This window comes from Agelaius tricolor, unplaced genomic scaffold, assembly GCF_023055355.1.
Source record: "Agelaius tricolor isolate 1412-34295 unplaced genomic scaffold, bAgeTri1.0.p SCAF_22, whole genome shotgun sequence".
NCBI lineage: Eukaryota > Metazoa > Chordata > Aves > Passeriformes > Icteridae > Agelaius > Agelaius tricolor.
In genome coordinates, this window is record NW_027269282.1 from 8,952,593 (window position 1) to 8,966,391 (window position 13,799).

The window sequence follows — 13,799 nt, forward strand, 5'->3', positions numbered from 1 at the left end:
AGCCACTGTGCAGGATGGCAGGAGTGGGCTTTTGGGGACATGAACACCAATGAAGACCCTTAGGGTTGCTGAATCCAACCCCTTGTGGCCACTGGCAGCCAGAGCAGAGCCATCTGGGAGCAGATGTGCTCCAGAAGTTGGTGAACAGATGAACACAGTGCTCACCCCAGCCCACAAAATGCTCAACAGCACTTTGTAGTTCACCTAAGGCCCTCAGCATGCAAGACCAAGAGAGCAGGACAAGCTCTCTGATGCTGTGAGCACAGGGATGGGGGAGGAAATTACCCCAGCAGCAGTGGTTGGGATGCACTGGTGGGGGGGTTGAAGCAGAATTCATTACAGACCCAAGGGGTATGTCTGTGTTGCAGAATACTGTGTGGTGGGGAGGCAGTCACAGCTCTCTGTGCTTTCCTGCAGTCTGATTCCTGGAAAGGATAGCAGGGCTGTGCTCCTGAAATTCCAAACAAGCTGGTTCCTGCAGGGCCAGTGCAGATATCTCAGCTCTACATTACCTACTGCAGAAATAACAATCAGCTCCTGTCAAGAAGTTTAAAATAATTCAAGGCAGACTCTATGATGGCAAAACCTTTGGCCATCAGAAGCAAAGGAATAAAAGGTGAGATTCAAAATAAGCTCTCCTGTGCCAAAGGTGACACTGTGTGATCAGAAATGCCCCACAGAGAGCAATACTTGTGATTTTATTCTGAGGCTCCTGTTTTCTCTCTGGTGGTCTGCTACTTCTTGAGTCAGTGCTCTCCTAATTTAGCCTGTAATGTCATGCAGGACCCAAGACACTCAGTCTGCAATTGTGACTCTACCAACCCCTCTACAGAATTAGCTCTGAATTAGTCATTCAGCATGCCAGTGCATGCAAAATAGACTCAAGTGGATCAGATTTTGTGTGCTGGGACTGAATTGCAGTAAATACAGGGACTCAGAGAATCCCAGTCTGCATCTGGGCTCTCGTGTCCAGAGGGATTCTCCTCCTCCATTGGCTGCACAGCCTCTCCAAGCAGAAGAGAAAGAAGAACCAATGAGTGATTTTTTCCTCATGAAACCATTAATTTTATCCTTCAGTTGTCCTGTGGAAGCAGCAGTGACCAGAGTGTGTAAGAGCAGCAGTAGTTCCATGTTGGCAGGATATGCAATGTGAGGGTGGGAGGGGATGGCAGGAATTGAATTTGGATCTTCCTTTCAGCACATTTTTAGGGATAGAATCAGGGCTTGTCCCAAAACCAGAAGGGGGATATCTGTGTTGAAAAGCTGTGAGCTGTAATTTTACAGATTGTTTCCCTTGGTTGGGGAAGTGGTGATGCTGGAGGTAGCACTGTCATCTCAGCTGGGCCTGGTGGGCACAAGTCCACTAACTTCAGTGAGCTGATCTTCTGGCAGATGCCACCTCCTTGGTCTGTTTTGAGTTCAAACAAGTAGAGATGTGATCTGTATCATAGAATCATAAAATGCTTTGGCTTAGAAGGGACCTTAAAGGTCATCTAGCTGCAAACCCCCTGCCATGAGCAGGGATCTCTTTTGCTAGACCAGATTGCTCAGAGCCCCATTCAACCTTTCCTTGAACACTTCCAGGGATCTGCTTGTACATCAACCCACAGTGTCTCAGCTTTACTTATTAATGGTATCCATAAGAATTGTGACTGGGCAGGTGGAACTGTGTCCCCAGAGCAATCTAATCCTGGTGTTTCTCTCTCTGCAGGGGGTGGAGGGAAACGCAAAGGCAAAAGCAAAAAGTGGAAGGAAATCCTGAAATTCCCTCACATTAGCCAGTGTGAAGATCTCCGAAGAACAATAGGTAAGAGCTTTTCCCTTCTTTGGAAGCACAGCATAAATAAAACATTCTCTCAGAACTGGCTCATTAGAATGACATTAAAGGTACTCATCATTACAGGGAGTCAGTTTACAGGTGGGCATGCCATGCACGTTCCTCCTGTGGTGCTGCCATGCAAAAAATGCTGATTTTCTGTTCCTGAAAGGGGTTGTGAACCAGGCAGGAGAGGCTGGAATGCTGCACTGGCAGGGCAGGGCATGGGGCTGGCAGCATCCAGGCCCTTTGTGTTCCATACACAGGTTCCAGGACCCAAAGGGGTTTCAGAGCTGGACAACACCTGGCATGTGGACAGGGGCTTTCACTCTGTCCCTGCCAGTGTGGCTGTAAAAACCCATCCAGAAAGGAATCCCCTCATCACATCCTGCATTCCCTTCTGGTAAGTATCTCCTTATCTGGGAGGAAATGAGCCTTGCTGACTGTAAGTTAGTGTTAATTATAGTGTGGATATGATGTTTGAAGCAGCAGCCAGGCTTCTGCCAGGCAGGTTTGCTCAGCAGCACCATCCCCTATTCAACTTAATGGAGCTTTTTTACAGGACATGTAAAAAACTTGTTTTAACTTAATTTGTTTTATTCATGTGGGCCAAATGCTGCAGATTTGGCAGGGAGCTTGCAGTGTCCATTTTCATAGCACTGCATTTCTCCTGCTCATACATGCCAAATTTCAGCATTCCTTTGACTGCTGCCTTGGCAGACAGGGCCAGCAGCTATCTCCTTCTGCATTCTCTCCTGGAAAGCCCAGGATTACTGGTCTCACCACAAGAGGTTAACTTCAGCTTTTGAGGCTTCTTTTCTCCTCTACACATAAAATCCAGCCACTGGCAAGAAATGAATGAAAGGCAAGAATCTGTAACAAGTGAGATAATGGGCAGCATAATTTGTCTAACTTGGGTGAGCTCCTGGGGTCTGAGTGACAGTGCCCTGGCACTATTTACATTAGAAATCCACAGCATGTTTATGCAGAGGAAATATGTGGAATGTTTGGAAGACTCTTTTCATGGTCTCCTTCAGTAAAATTTTCTTCCTTTGCCTTCTGTTGTAGGTAAAAGGTGGTAAAGAAAAGAGGGGAGACAGGAGAATAGAATGTAGGTTTTCCCCAGTTGACAAGCACACAAAGTCTGACCAATTTCTGAAGGTACAGAACCTGCTGGAAGCAAACCTGACTCAATATATTGTAATTTGCAAAGGGAATTCTCCCCATTGTTCTGTCATCCTTTGTTTCCAAAAGGGAAAATGGCTCCAGATAAAATGTTCTCTCTTTACAAAGGTGTACTCTCCTAAAATGAGTAGTCTTTAAAAAATTAAGTCTGCCAATTATTTCTGTTTCTGAAATGTTATTTCTGGAGGTTTTTGTGTGTGTCAGCTTCACCCTAATGTAATTTGTTTTGCATTTTTTTGGTGAATGATTTGGTGATGTAACCAGGCAAGAGCCGTTGTGGGATCTCTGGGCAGATTTGGTTTCAGTCACTGCAGTGATTACCTGTGAGCTGGGAATTCTAGCAACTGCCTTTTCCACAGTGGAAATAATCTCCAAATCCTGGTTCTGTAACTCTGATTTTTGTTGAGTTGAGCTGGATGTGATTACACAAGGAATAAGGCACTGCTGAGCCTGAATAATGTTATCTGTCCTTGCTGGCTCTGCCATTTTCAGTGAATCTCTGAAGTTGAAACACCCCAGATGAACAGTTGTCTGAACCTCTCCTGCCTCATACAGGGTGTCTCACACATCCTGGGTGGGTGGGTCTGTAGCATTAAGTCCTTTTCATGTGTGTGCTCAGGCTGGATCCATTGCAGATCCCTTGCACTGGGCTCTGTGCTCCCTGGACACCCAGGAACGAGCACTGGTCACTGCAGTCTGGCCTTAAATGGCTTCTTTTCCTGCCTCTGCTGAGGAAGAACCATTTCCCTGGCTTCAACCCTTCTTCATTTGTTATTTTCTGTAAGTTCTTTAAAAGGATCTCAGGATGTCAGACTAGTGTCTGCACAGGTACAGGGAATGTCCTGCAACATCTTTCCTGGCCCTTCAGCTGATCTGGGACTTGCATGGGATTCAATGTCTTGGGGTGTCTGCACATCAGCCCCCACCATAACAAATTCTTAACTTTCTAGTTCAGAAATAGGGAGCACAGATAGGCTTTTTCCTCCAAGGCCAGGTTGGATGGGGCTTTTAGTGGAAGGTCTTTTAGGGGGATTGGAGCTAGAAGATCTTTCCAACCTTCCAAACCATGGTTCTAAATTTTATACAAAGGAAAAGCTACAGCCAAATTCAATTTGTTTAGAGATCAGGACAAATACAGGCAGGTTCTGCTCATCACAGACCTCTTTGGTGCCTGTCCTCCTCCCAGCATTTTCCATCAGACAGAGTCTTGCCACTTAGGTTAAAAAAAAATAATTACAGCAAGTCTTGGAGGGTTGGATGAGCTGGAGCACAAGGCTGTTGAGGTTTTGTTGTATTCCTCTCTGCTGGATGCTTCCCAAGAGCCTCCAGGGAAAAGCTGGAGGCAGGAATGGGATGGACTTTTTGATTTAGAGCAGTCATGGACTGCACAGCTTAGTTGAATGTAGCCATAAGAAATAGATGGAAAATGCTGCTGTTGAAGTTGTGGCAGTACAGCCTGCATGTGTGTGTAGATGCCCACATTTTGGTGTAAAAACGTGTGTGCTTTTGCACCCCGCTAAGATGTACTGAAAAGAGTCTGTGTCTTAAAAAAAATACTGTAGTGTGAAAAGAAATCTGTGAAAAACAGGAAGGCTGAAATAAACCAAGGGTCTGCGACCTGTGTTGACACAATTATGAGTCAGTTCATACCTTTTGGTTACCTCTGTGTTTACAGGAGACTCTGTGTTTGACTATCCATCATCTGGTGTCTCACTGAAAGACTTGCTTAGTAAAGCCCTTTTTTTCCCCTCCTTCTTGTGCACAGAAATAAAAATCAAAACACCCGAGAGAAACACTGCTTTTTGATAAATAAACAAACACTGGAAACGTCTTTATTAAAAGTGCCATTTAGCCAAGGAGCTATTTTTTTGGACTGGACTTAAAAGCAACTTCTTTTCTCCTTTCTTTTTTGTCCAAAGTACGCAACACCTTTTGCAGGGAAATTCAGTGGCCTTCATTGTGTGCTAATTAAATAAGCAAGGGAAGCAGGGATGCTGCACTTTACTGGGCTCTGAGAGAGGCTTGTATACTATGAATGGCTAATGCATGTTTCCATTTGCAGCCCTCTTCCTGGCTGTATTTAATTGTATTAAAACAGCCAGCCCTTTCCAGGTTGGAAGATTTCCATATTGGCACCAGAGGCCCAGTCAGTCAATAAAAACTGATTTTTGAGGCATAGCTACCATGACTCATGTGATGGATGCTGCTGTAGATGGGGTTCTGCTATCTTTAAAACTCGCAGATGACAGCTTAGCAAAAGAGAGATGTTTCAAGGGAAGAGGAAAACATACCAAGGAACAGCTTTAAAAGTTCCTGCATTTGACATGACATGAAGAGATGCCAAAAGTTAGAGATATCCATTGGTTTAAAGGCCATCAGTAAAATAAAAAAAATATAAGAAAAAGTTGCAATTTGAAAGGCCAGAGTGTCTTTTTGATGATAAAAGATTCTGGATGTCTGTAAATATTTCTGAATGACGCAAAAGGTTCTGTTGGTTAAAAGTGTGGAATTTTTATTTATTTTGCTCAGACCCATTCTGTGCTTTTTTCTTGCATAAAAAAACTGCCTGGGTGAAAGAGTTGATTATTCTGATCTTTGGCAAATTTTCATTCACAACTGTCCAAATGCTATATAATAAATCAAGACTTTTTTACCCCATAGATTGAACCTTGTGGGGAAACTGCCACAGAATGTGTCTGTGCTTGTTGCACAGAGTGATTTGCTGCATTATTGCAGACAACTTTTAACTCCTTTGGTAAAGCAGTTTCTGGTTGTGCATGATGCTCAGGTAGAAGAGAACGCTGAGGATTTCTCTTATTAAATATTTTTATTCAGTGAGATTTCACAGTCAGAAAGATCAACCCCATTAATACTAATTTGGCCATTAGTATTAATGGCCAAAAAAAGAAAAAAATCCTTCTTTTGCCATTCAAGCTCTTACATGGCATTTGCCTTTTACCTGGGGTAAAAGTAGCTCGAGCTTCCAATTCTGGCACATTCTTTTCCGTCTTGTTAAAAATACACTTCTGTGTGAGAAACACTTTGTAGAGCTGGTGTACAGAGTAAGTGGGACAAAATTGAAGCCACAGAGTTCACATGCTCACTTTTTACAAAAGCTGCCTCTATTCTCCCCCCATCACTCTCTTGGGTATTGTACTTTTTCAGACATGATCAAGACCTTCACCTACACGAATTTTTTTTCCCAGTCACTTTGCAGTTTATCTGCCTGGAGGCACAGCTGGCAGTGCAATGCGATTCGGATGCTTTGAGTATTTTGGAGCTCCCTAGAAATGCTTTGCAGCCTGCACTGAGCTCCATCCTGTGGCAGAAAGCCTCCTGCTGTACCCCTGGTGTCTCATTCAGAGGTGGCTTGGACCTCCCTCTCTGCTGCACATCTTCCATGAATTCCCACCAGGTTTCTTGACTCCACAGGTTTTCCAGCACTGCAGAGAGAAACTCATGGGCGAGAGGGGTTGCAAAAGCAAAGTGTGAATTTCCAGGCCTTGCTGGGGAGTCCCTGAGAGACCGAGTGACAGCATGGCCTGCCAGAGTTCATTGTGGGGTAACTGTGGCACCTTGTCCCTCTTCACTGGGAAGGGCATCACCCCTGGGGCTGTATCCCTCAGGGGATGGAGATGTAGGCAGGGAAATGCTCTCCATGTGCAGATCCCAGAGCCTGAGGCCCCGTGGTGGTGTCACATACAAAGCTCAGGCACTGGAACGGGGAAAGAGAAGGCATCAAAGCCCCAGTCTGATCAAAAACACAAAGGAGCAGCCAGTTTTCTCTCCACCAAATTCTTCACCTCTCATGTTTACAGTGATTAAAAAGCATGGTTGGGAAATGTAATCCTGAAGCCAACAAACAGATCAAAGGGAGGAATTGCAGCTTGCCTTCCGCTGTAAATAACCAAGCTCAGCTGGTTATAACTTCTGTGATTGTCCTGTAGTATTGGTCTGAGTCCTACACCTAAGGCTGGTCTCGTGTTTTTGGCTAAAACTGGAGTTTAAGTTTTTGAGAGATATTTTTTTGGTCGAAATCATTAGCTTTCCTTGGAAAAAAACCTTACATTTTTATTGGAAATAGTTTTTCAGCAAGTAGTCAGGATTCCATGGCATGAAATAACCGCAGGGGGAGCCATCTCCTCCTTTCTTTCCAAAAGTGTAGGAATCAGGGTAGCTGTGTTGGGAGGATGCTGGTGGGGAGTTTGTGTGTACAGCCAGAGCTGAGTACCCAGCACAGAGCTCTACACCACTTCTGGGAGGAGCTGGAAACCTGGGGAATTAGAACTACTGGAGTAGAAAATGCTGTCTAGTAAAAAGATTTAAATGAATAAATAAGTCAGCATACTGTATTGTTCTTACACTCTTAATTGAAATATATTTCTAGAGAAATTAATATCATTTAAGTCCCAAGCTGGTAAACATGTAGGCTCAAAAAGAATTTTTTAACCTCGCAGGGCATCCCTTTAACTTCAGCTGATGCCAGGGTGGGGGGTTTTTAGCAATCAGAATCATGCTCTGTGTGAAAAGCACTTTTCCCACACTGGTGCCCTTAGATACCTGCAGCATAAGACATATTTCAGTCACTATCAGCAGCAGCAAAGGGATATCTTGCTGCTGTTCCCCATCACCCAGGTGCCAGCCCCTCACCTGGGTGTTTGTTCTCAGCCCAGGTGCTCAGGGGAGGAGGGAGTGGGGCTCTGCTTCACCCCTGGGGTCACCAGGACCTGAGGGCTTCTTGTGGGTGATCCCATGGATGCTGGAGTGGTGCCTGACAGATCTCCTGGATGAGTTATCCTCCATGGTGGTTGTCTGCAGGGCCAGCACAGAAAGATCAGAGAGAAGAACCCAAGAAGGACTGAAAACAAAGTTGGAAGGGCTCCTGAAAGCTCTGGATAGGATTTATTGCTCTGGAAAAAGTTATGCAGAGTTTTTTGGATTACGTTAATGCAGAAAAATACATCAAACTAATTCATTTCTAAAGGAGAAAGAAAGTCCTTCCCCTTCCCAGTGCCCACTCCATACACTTTCTTTTTTCTTTTTCTGCAGTAGACATCACTTTCCCCTCTCTCCCTTGAGCCAAAAGGTCTCTGTTGCTCCTTCAAAGTACAGCTTATGCAATCTTTCCAGCACAGACCTTCCTGCAGAGTTGCCCTATAGTTTCTTGGACTTGGTGTGCTGTCCCATATCGTGAATACATCTAAATTAAATTAGATACTCTTCAGGGGCAGGAACTGGCCACATGATAGAAACAGTTCCAGCTCATGAAATGATATGGCTGACGTCAAAACCATAGTGTTTGTTTACAAACCCACAGTTGGTTCAGTTCCTTTCTTTAAAATCCTTCAGATTCAAGTGTAATTCCATCATAAACATAGGTTTCTAGTGCTCAAATGTGGACAAACAGAGCAATGTTTGGTGCCCTTGCAAGATTAGCTGTATCCAGTTTATAGCTATGGGTGGAATTGAGAAGGGTTGGTTTTTTTTTTTCCCCTCCTTGTAATTTTTTTTTAATGCCATCACAGAAAATATGTGAAAAACAAGCTGTTTTATGCATCTAGTGAGACTCAAGACTAACACTGGGAGAACAGGCTGCTTGCAGGCTGCTGGTGCTTGACAGCTTCCAGGACGGGAAGGGGACGCAGGGGAAATGAGTTGAAATGATCTCAGCCCACGTTCTATTTACAGAATTTATTTCACAAGACTTAATCCATTGAGTATTACCTTGGCAGGGGCAACCCAGAAAGAAAGCAAGAAAGACTTTGCTATTCCCCATAAAGAACGGGCAGCAAATCCACATCTCCTTACCAAAAAGTGAGCCCCCCACCAGTCATCCTTCAACAGAAAGCCTCCTAATGAACAAATATTATCACTGAACTTCTGCATTTGTGTTTTGTGGCAAAGGCTGTATTAGCCTTTGCAAACTGAGAAGGAGAAAAATGCCACGACTTGCACACTTCGAATTACTTTCCAATGTTATTACAGGGATGTGCAGGAAGGGAATTAGAAGAGAATATCCTTTTACAAGATCTATTTCATCTCTTGCTGAAAATAGAAGTAGATATGGTGAGCTGCAGGGTTTTTCATTATCTCATTAGGCAATATGAGTCATTAAGTCTAATTAATACTTATGCAGTGATTTGTAAAATGCTATAGAAGTGCTCACGGGTCCTGTTAAATAGTAGTACTTGGTTGTTAAGGAAATTTATTTTAAAACCAATTCAGCATTTGCTGGGTATGGGGAATGAGAGGTAGGGCTGCATTTATGGTAAAACCTTGCTCTTATCCCTGCAGGACTCTCTTGTGGCTTTGCTCCTGGTAGTGATGGGAAGGTGGTGGCAGGACAAAGCTTGGCTGGCTCTGCTGGAGTCAGGGACAAAGTTTCCCTTAAATTAAACTGTGCAGGAGCCCTCTTAAAATGGAAGGAGGCAAATGCAGGGGGGGGAAAGGGAGAGAAAAGATCTACCAGACCTACTTTATAGGGATGCTGTGAAGTGAGCAGCCTGACATGCTCACCTTTGGGGACACACTCAGGCTTTCAGGGATTGGGATGGGATTAGCCAAAGTTAATGCTTCTTGAGGAAAAGAACTCATTTGGAATAGTGGTAGAGGAGGTGTTACTTTGACTTGGCTTCTGCTGGTTACTACAGAGGCCTCTAGGATTGTGGCTGGGCTTTGTTTCTGGGTTTTATGGGAACAGTCATGCACCAGGGGAAGTCCCTCAGTGGAAATATGGCCCATTGTTGTCCATGCACTCACAGCTTCCAGCTGTCAAGGAAAAGAGAGGTCGAGTGTTTTTAAGATAGTCCCACACCTATCTTTTCATTCTGATTTCAAGACAGCAGGAGGGAATTCACATGTGGAATGTTCCAAGCCTGATTTTTCATGGTTTGGCTGAGTCCCCGAAGTCGTTGAGAGATTCCATTTATTTTTCAGGTAATCACTCCGTGCTGCTTTGAAAACACTTGGAGGTGATAATTTGAAATATTTCTCTGTGCTCTGTAGGTCAGAAATCAGGGCATGGCCATGAATTTTGCTATATATTTCTGTTAAAATAGAACCTCCACTCGGCAGGATCAAAGCAGGAGCTATGAGGCCATTTCTGAACAGAGCCTCTGGTTGTGCCAGTACTGTTATTTACTTATTAATCACATTTTTACCATGCTAAACTGATTCCAGGGAATTCTAAGACAAGTAAAAGAAAATACTCTCTTGCCCTCAACTGTGTCCCTTAGCTGAACTAATGGAAAGGATGAGTGAAAGTCCAATTTAGAGAAAGGAAATAAAATTATAGAGCAGGAAACTATAATGCAAACTATGAAAAAAACTCCCAAGTTTGGGTAGGATGGTAGATTGATACTTGATTTTGTTGAAGAACCCCCTGTTGTCCTGGCATTGGTAAGCCAGTGAAAAATGGCTCAAAAATAGTCTGAACTCTTATAATCCTTAAAAATACGTTATGGACCAAGACATTTAAGTTACACTTCAACTTAGTGTATTAAGAAAAATGTGAAGTGTTTTACCTTTCCAGAATTATTATGGATTTCAAAAGATGGGGAGTCTCTGTAGTATTAAATGACCCACAAAAATATAATCTTTGGAGATGGTGACAAACTTCTTTGTACCTGCCAGATTTCACCATCCTCCAGCCCTGCACCGGCTTTATGTTTGTACAGTGACACTTTGAAAGTCTCACCACGTCACATTGATTTTCTGAGCTCTCTCTTGGACAAGTTAGGTCAGTGTTGACAGATTGGTGAAGGCTGTTCTCATGAGCAGCAGGACCTGGCTCAACTATATACAAGTATTTGCAATGTTGAAACAGCTCTCTATAAGTAAGTGCTTTCAGGCTTTCATAACTCCTGCTTCAAAATATTTTTGGCATTTGTAAACATGGCTTATGGAGAAACATGGTTTTGAGCACAGGAAGAATTTGGTGTAAGTCACTTCAGAACTATTCTGATCAGTCCAAACAAACAACATTCAGCACTTGAGCACCAGGTTCCTGGCATTTGACCTTTTGGTGTGGGTATAGTTTGTTTCATGAGCAGTGGCTTCAGCACACTGAGCTTCAAGAGGGGTCTAAAAAGGTACAATACTGACTCTGTAATGACTCTAAAAGAGAGAAACACGTGGTGGGGAACTTACTGCATAACAGGGAATATTTAACTTAATGTAGCAAAGTTGGGCACGTCTATGCTGATCAGCTCTCCAGCAAGCCAAAGCCAACTGGCAGCCCTGCCTCTTCAAGCAAGATCCTTTTCAGATTTCCATTTCAGATCTCTTCAGCTGAACCTGATAAGCCTGACCATGAGTACCTAGGTGGGAAATCTTTGGAAAAGAGCTCTGTGCTGGTGACAGGGTGAGCTCCACATGGGAGGGAACAACAGCACTGTTGGCTCCTGGGGGCCTCTGTGTGCCCAGGTCTGTGCCTGAGCAGGATGGAGAATGGAGAGTGGGAAATAAAAGTTACAACCCCTGTAGGTAAATAAAGCTACATCCCCTTTGTATCATCAGTGGGAGTATTCCCAAGGCTTGTTCTGCCTGTGGGAGAAGAGCCAGCATGAAAAGAGCTGCTGTTAAGCAGCCCTAGTGCTGGGAGTGGACCTCATGACTGTCCTTAGCTCCATGGAGGCTTTCTTCCTCCAAGGTAGAAACTCTTTCCTTCTAAGACTGCTTTCATCCCTGCCCAGGAGACTGTGGGTGTCCATGGGGCACTATAACCTCATTATCTTCTATGGAAAAAAAACCCCAACCAACTTCTAAAAATATTGTCTATGTCAGTATTGCCTATGCCAGTGTGACTATGAATCAGTGGTCAGAGCTGCAAGGGAGAATTACAGCCTTTTCTCCCTGTTCTTTGCCATGTACAGCCCCAAGTCCTATGACTGGCACTAATATCCTTTTTAGAATCTACATCAAAGTCTCCTCAGGGCTCAGGGACCTTTCTTATGAGTTAAAAATCAGCTTCTTTAGGTGAGATCTCAAGGAGCGAAAGGAGGCAACGCGAAGTTTCAAACTTCAGAGGAGCTGCCAAGGCAAAGGTCACCCAAGGTTGTGGTTACTCCCAGTGTGCTCTGCAAAGGGCTCTGTGCACCAGCACAGGCTGGGATTACAACAGGGCCGGCACAGAGACAGGGAAGACACGGATCCACCCTGCAGCCATGTGGTTTTCGCAAGTTTTCTGGCACTCTCTGGCCTCTGCTTCGAATCCTGAAGGAGCTCTGATGGAGACCTGCTGTCCCTGTTCAAAAAAAGGGATGGGTTTTTGTTCCCAACAGCTGTTCCCACCAGCTCAGTGGAAAGTAACCATCACCCACAACCAGTACCTAGTAAAGCACCTATAGACTGAAATCTGCAGAGTGCTCCATTAGTGCTGCTCACTGTAACTCTTAGCATAGGTAGGATATTCCTTTATTTTCTCCTTGTTCATATCACAGGAGAAAACTTGTCCTTCTTCATCCCCAAGGACAGATTATAATTTTTTTCCTAAACCCCCATGTTCATTGCAGGGGATTGGACTAGATGACCTTCAAAGATCCCTTCCAACCCAAACTATTCCATGATTCTATGATTTTAGCCTTCTGTCTCACTCGTTGCTGGAGGCTGATGATGCTAAATCACATCTCCCCAAAAGCCTTTATTCTTTGTGTAAATTAGCTGATAGCTTCCTTCTACTGATGCAAGTCAAAACAATGCTTTAGCTGGCAGAATTATGTGGAATTCTGCCTCATCTGTTTTTTGCCTCCCATCAACAAACTCGTATTTCCCTAACAAGTCCTCAGATCTGGCAGTTTTCCAGGGTTTCCCTTTTTGGTAGGCAGCAATGAGGAAGGGAATCTCATCTTGCTGCCAACTCACCCACTTACAGCATGCATTGGGAAGGGATCAGAAAGCCTTTCCTTTGACTGCCTCAGAGAGAGGAGGCACTGGGAGTTCAGCTGGAGGCTCTGCCTGTGAGATGTGGGTCATCAAGACAAACCAGAGAGCAAACGCACCCCTTTGCTTTGCTTCCTGCCTTTTTTACCTTTCATTTAAGCAAATTTATGTCCTGGTAATGCACAGACAGCCCTTGAAAGGGAGATATTGTGTGTATCTCCCAGGCAGGTGCAGTCTGACTTCCCTGTGTGTGCTCTGGTGCAGGGTGGAGGTGCAGTGGCAGGAGAGGGAACATTCCAGTGGCCCTTGGCCAGCTCTGCCAGCCTGGGTGCCAGCTGTGGTGGTGGGTTTTGCATAGCTGTGGGTTTGATACCAGGCTAGCTTGCCAACTGGCAGCATGAGTTGGGTGACTTTCAACTCCACAAATGCCATGCCAGCATCTGTTTCTCATCCTACAGCATTTTAAATAATGCACATTTCCAGCTGTCTTCCCCTTCCTTCCCAATTCCAGAGTGCAGTTTGCTGGTTTCATGCCTTGCTCTGGGATGCATTTCCAGGCTATGCAGTTGGCATGCCAGAAGCTGATCAGGGGGCTGCAGGGTTTGGTGTGAACTGTCCGTGCCCTCATCCTCCAGAAGGAATCCTCAGCTGTGAGCAGTCCTACAGCTTGTGGAATGCGTTAATTAAACAGGAATCTCTGGAAGAGGTAAAGTGGTGGAGGTCCTCTGCAGATAACTTGGCAGCTTCCTAATACAGTATTCATGGCTTCAAGTCTCTCAGGGAGAAAAAAAAACCCCAGCTTTATAAAAGGTTTTTTAAAGGCCTGCTTTCCAGTAGGAATGTATTTGAAGAACACAGTGAAGGCAGTGGAATCATGCTGCTCCCAAGCAGAGGAAAGATTAAATTCCAGTGCTCTGTT

General features: G+C 44.5%; 1 protein-coding gene across 1 annotated transcript in view; it reads left to right on the plus strand.

The window, feature by feature from the left end:
- GRK5 (G protein-coupled receptor kinase 5) overlaps window positions 1-13,799 on the plus strand; it is a 153,888-nt gene that overhangs the window by 59,893 nt on the left and 80,196 nt on the right. Inside the window, exon 2 of the mRNA XM_071445971.1 lies at window positions 1,712-1,807. Coding sequence (XP_071302072.1) covers window positions 1,712-1,807 — 96 coding nt within the window. The remainder of the gene's footprint in view (window positions 1-1,711; window positions 1,808-13,799) is intronic.